Source organism: Dendrobium catenatum, unplaced genomic scaffold (assembly GCF_001605985.2).
Source record: "Dendrobium catenatum unplaced genomic scaffold, ASM160598v2 original_scaffold_198558, whole genome shotgun sequence".
Classification (NCBI taxonomy): domain Eukaryota; kingdom Viridiplantae; phylum Streptophyta; class Magnoliopsida; order Asparagales; family Orchidaceae; genus Dendrobium; species Dendrobium catenatum.
In genome coordinates, this window is record NW_021516975.1 from 291026 (window position 1) to 295055 (window position 4030).

Genomic DNA, 4030 nt, shown 5'->3' on the forward strand with positions numbered 1-4030 from the left:
ACAGTTGGCATGTTAGTATGTTAGTAAAATCAAGTATCATCCACAAAGAGATTTGGATACAACACTTGTCTTTTAAGATAATGTCAGCACATTCATAACTTTCTAATACCATAGTTATACATTCATCATAGAGCAATCTTTAAATTCAAGGTTTATTAAGTGTCATTTCATAAGCCTCAATCTCAAATCCAAAGTTCTCAATCAAAGATAAAAAAAAAAATTTAAGCATTAAAATGCACATTCAATTTCATATATAGGCATCCTTAAAATTCAGTTATATTCAACTAAACATAACTCTAAAACTCAGTTTACATCTTACATAAAATATAACAGTACAAGATCCAAATTTAAGTTTTACTCCAAATGAGAAATTATAAGTCCAAATTTACACAGTGAAAAAGCACTTGAAACCCCTCACTGTGCAAGAGAATCTAAAAGCAGAAAAAATCAGTTATTGCAAAGCCATGAAAAAAAGATAGGTAACAGTAAGAATTTAAGTGGTTTCAAAATTTAAACACACACATAATATATATATATATATATATATATATATATATATATATATCCTTCAAGCTCTTATCTAAAGCTAGCTTTCAAGCCAGTCATCACGAGGACATACTCATGAGCTAAATTTATTAAGCTATTAAATTTCATCAGATTTAAGGGGCATCTGATTCTTCTTCTTCTAAGCTATTATTTCTATCGATTATAGGTTCTGAGGTGATCAATAATTAATAATCGAGAAATTTAGAAAACAAGTTTTAAGAGAGTAAAATAATGCGTTAAAATTACAGTAAGGCAGTCAAAGAAGCATTGGAAGATCAGAGTGTAGCATACTTAATCCTATCAATTCCTTCTCTCCTGAGGGCTTTCGGCTCCACTCCAGCCTTATGTGCTGCAACGACTCCCACAGCTTCCCAGTAATTTTTTACCCTGACCTGGCAAGGAAAGTGAGGATCAGTGCAATCACAGCCTCTGATCTTGAATTAGCCTTTTAATTGTTTTTTTTTTTTTTTATAAGAAAAAAGTTAATATGCTTGGACGAAAATTGGACTTCTCCCTATTTTTCTAGAGTTTATTTTTTACTTCGTCGGGTAAATTTAAGATTTCTGTTATTGCTGTTAAAAGTTATTTTCTCAGAGTTTATGTAGGGTGGCTGCACAGTGGAAGTATTGTGGGAAAAAAATAAATTTAAAGACACTGAAAATGTATTATTCCAACGGACTCGTTGGCTGTTTTTATCCTTCACTAAGTTAGCTAGAAAATCATCTCAAACGAAGCCTCAAAGACAGCTTCTTAAAAATTCTGATAGCAAAAAAATAGTCTTTTGATGCAGTTGTGTTTTTCTGTTTTCACTGCTGATATTTTTGTCTTTTTCAAAAACAATTACTACTTCGCTTTATAAAAATAAATTTTTTTTAACAAATTTGAGAAATTTCAGTAAAAAATAATGAACAATTTTGTAATCTAAAAGAAACCTGTTTTGCCTAGCTAAATATTTCGCTACAAATGCAATAAAAGAAACCTGTTCCAAACGAATGATACTTAAATCAAGATAGGCTTGTAGAAGTATCAAAATGCATACTGCTTGAATGCCAAGCTTCTCAGGAGTGTCATCAAGCACTGTTTCATTCTCCTCAACAGCTATTATGAGGGGCTGCATGCGAACGATAACTATGTATATAAAGCATTTTCATTAACTTCCCTACAATATGCGCCAATATATATATATCAAATTGTTTCAACTTAATAAACCACACAAAGAGCTGAGTACCTTATTTCTTCTTATGCTCCTGGCAAAAGCAAGAACAGCATCACCCCCACAAGCATCAATAGGAAGAATCACACTGTCAATATCACTAGCCACTATACAACCATCATTAGAAGAGCCTTGCCAGTTCACTAAATATTGAGGAGCTCTGCTCAGTCCAGAAAGAACACAAGGCAGGAAGGTATATCCTATCTATTGCATGTAACAATAGGGCAGTGGTGAGGTTAAACAGGCATAAATTTATCATTGGATAAGTCTCTCACAATAATGAAATAGTATTAAATATAATTGGGAGGTTCAAAACTTTTTTGATTTGTTCAAATAAAACAATCTGAATAAAGTAAGGATACTGCAATAATGCTAAATCAATATTTTGCAGAATAATATATACTTTATATTTACATCCAATCAGCAATTGAATCATGGAGAGTTGGCTCTTGGCACCCTATTTAAATTTCAGAGAAGTCATACATAAATATGTGTTATAATGAAATTTTACACTAAATTTTCCTTCAATAAATAGAAAAAAAAGCTCAAAAATCAAATGAATAACCTATAAAATCATGCATGACCATAATATCTTCGGAGATACCACTTTATATTATTTGTGAGAAAGATGTACTCCACTCCAAGATTGTGATTAACAAGATCAAAATGGAAGGTGTTTTGAATCCCATCATCAGTAGTTATATCCCAATTATTTGGAATTATCTTCATGAAATTCCACTTTTCATTTGTTCCTAAAAAATAATGTTAGCGCTGTTAAATTTACTATTTGCAAATCATTTTTGACAACTTTGCAACTTTTTAATTAATATTAACATAGGTCGATATATTTTCCTTCCTAACCATTTAATTCAAATTTTATTTGCTTGTTTAATATGCACGGTTGTATTTGAGCTGAGCTTACCAGAGCAGAGCACATCATGGATTGCACATGACTTAGTCATATTAATGTTATTCATGTTTAGCTCGAGGTCAAGCTTAGTATTCACATATATTTTTTTACTTGTTTAGATTTCTTTATAGTTGAGCTTGGTCTTATATATAAATTAATCAAGTGAGTACTTAAAGGAGCAAATAAATAAGCTAAGAAAACAAACGAATTATTAGCTTCTTGTATTAACAAATAATTTTATAAGTCTGAATGAACAAACCATTAAGTAAATCAATAATTGCAAAAAATTTTACATTAAAATAAAACCCCACGGTGATTAGGACCTACAACGCAAGAAAGAAAACCAAGTTTCATCAGACTTCATGAAAACACGATCACACAAAAATCAATGACAAAGTATGTAGATGAAAAGCAAAATGATAGAAATCACAAAAATAGGTTCAAAGAACTTGCAATCAATTGCATATATTTGAAAGGAAATCAGAATTTTGTAAACCAATAATATTATTTTTTATACTTCTTTGAGGTCCTTATTATAGTTAAAAAAGAGAAACAATAGTTTGTCAAAATCCCAAAACAAGACCCAAGATTTGCCAGTTTGGATTCAACAACAATACAAAAAAAGACTTTTAGGTTCAAGTGTTCAATTATAGAGCCTAACAACTTTCCCGATTTCTACTACAGTAACATAGCCACAAATATATAATGTATATATATGCGAGAGATTATACGCGCTCTTGGTAGCACGGTAGGAGGGACCGGTGCGAAGCATACGAACGAGACGGGTAAGCCTATACGCTTTGTCGTGGTGGGAACGGTCCCGACCCGACACGACATCGCGCCGGACTGCTACGCAAAAGGTATATGATGGTCCAAAATCCCAGTCTCGACGTATTGCAGCGCGCCCCGGACGAAACCCACTATATCGCGCTTCTTTGTAGCCCCCGGTAGGAGGAAGCCCTCCGGTAAGCACAATACTAGATCCGCAATGTCGATCGAGGTGGGAGACCTATACACGCTCTTGTAGCGTGGTTGGGGAGGTCATCTGCTAATTCTGGTACGTCACTGCTGTTGTGCTTTCAGACTATGTACTAGTCTTAGAACGTGACGGATAATCTTGTCTGGGCTCATCCAAGGATAACTCTCTGGTAGATCGTACGGTGGTAACATCCCTTGGAGATAAAACAATTTGTACGGCCGACAGTGTCTAAGGACACATTACCGTATACATCGCCCTCTAGATAGCTGTGTGGAAGGCCGACAGTCGCTCCGCCTATTTTCCCCCAAACAGGGGGATAATTCCGGCGGTGCCCGTGCCGAATTTTTGCACTGAAATGTAAAGTACACTTGAACAAATGTTG

At 33.9% G+C, this 4030-nt stretch overlaps 1 protein-coding gene across 1 annotated transcript; it reads right to left on the bottom strand.

The window, feature by feature from the left end:
• Positions 1–591: 591 nt before the first annotated feature.
• LOC110093025 (uncharacterized lipoprotein syc1174_c-like) lies at positions 592–3506 on the bottom strand. The gene is made up of 4 exons (XM_028692423.1): positions 3444–3506; positions 1775–1963; positions 1586–1657; positions 592–938 (listed from the first exon to the last, which is right to left on the bottom strand). The coding sequence occupies exons 1-4, from the start codon at positions 3504–3506 to the stop codon at positions 822–824; spliced, it is 441 nt and encodes a 146-aa protein (XP_028548256.1). The 3' UTR covers positions 592–821.
• Positions 3507–4030: the final 524 nt, after the last annotated feature.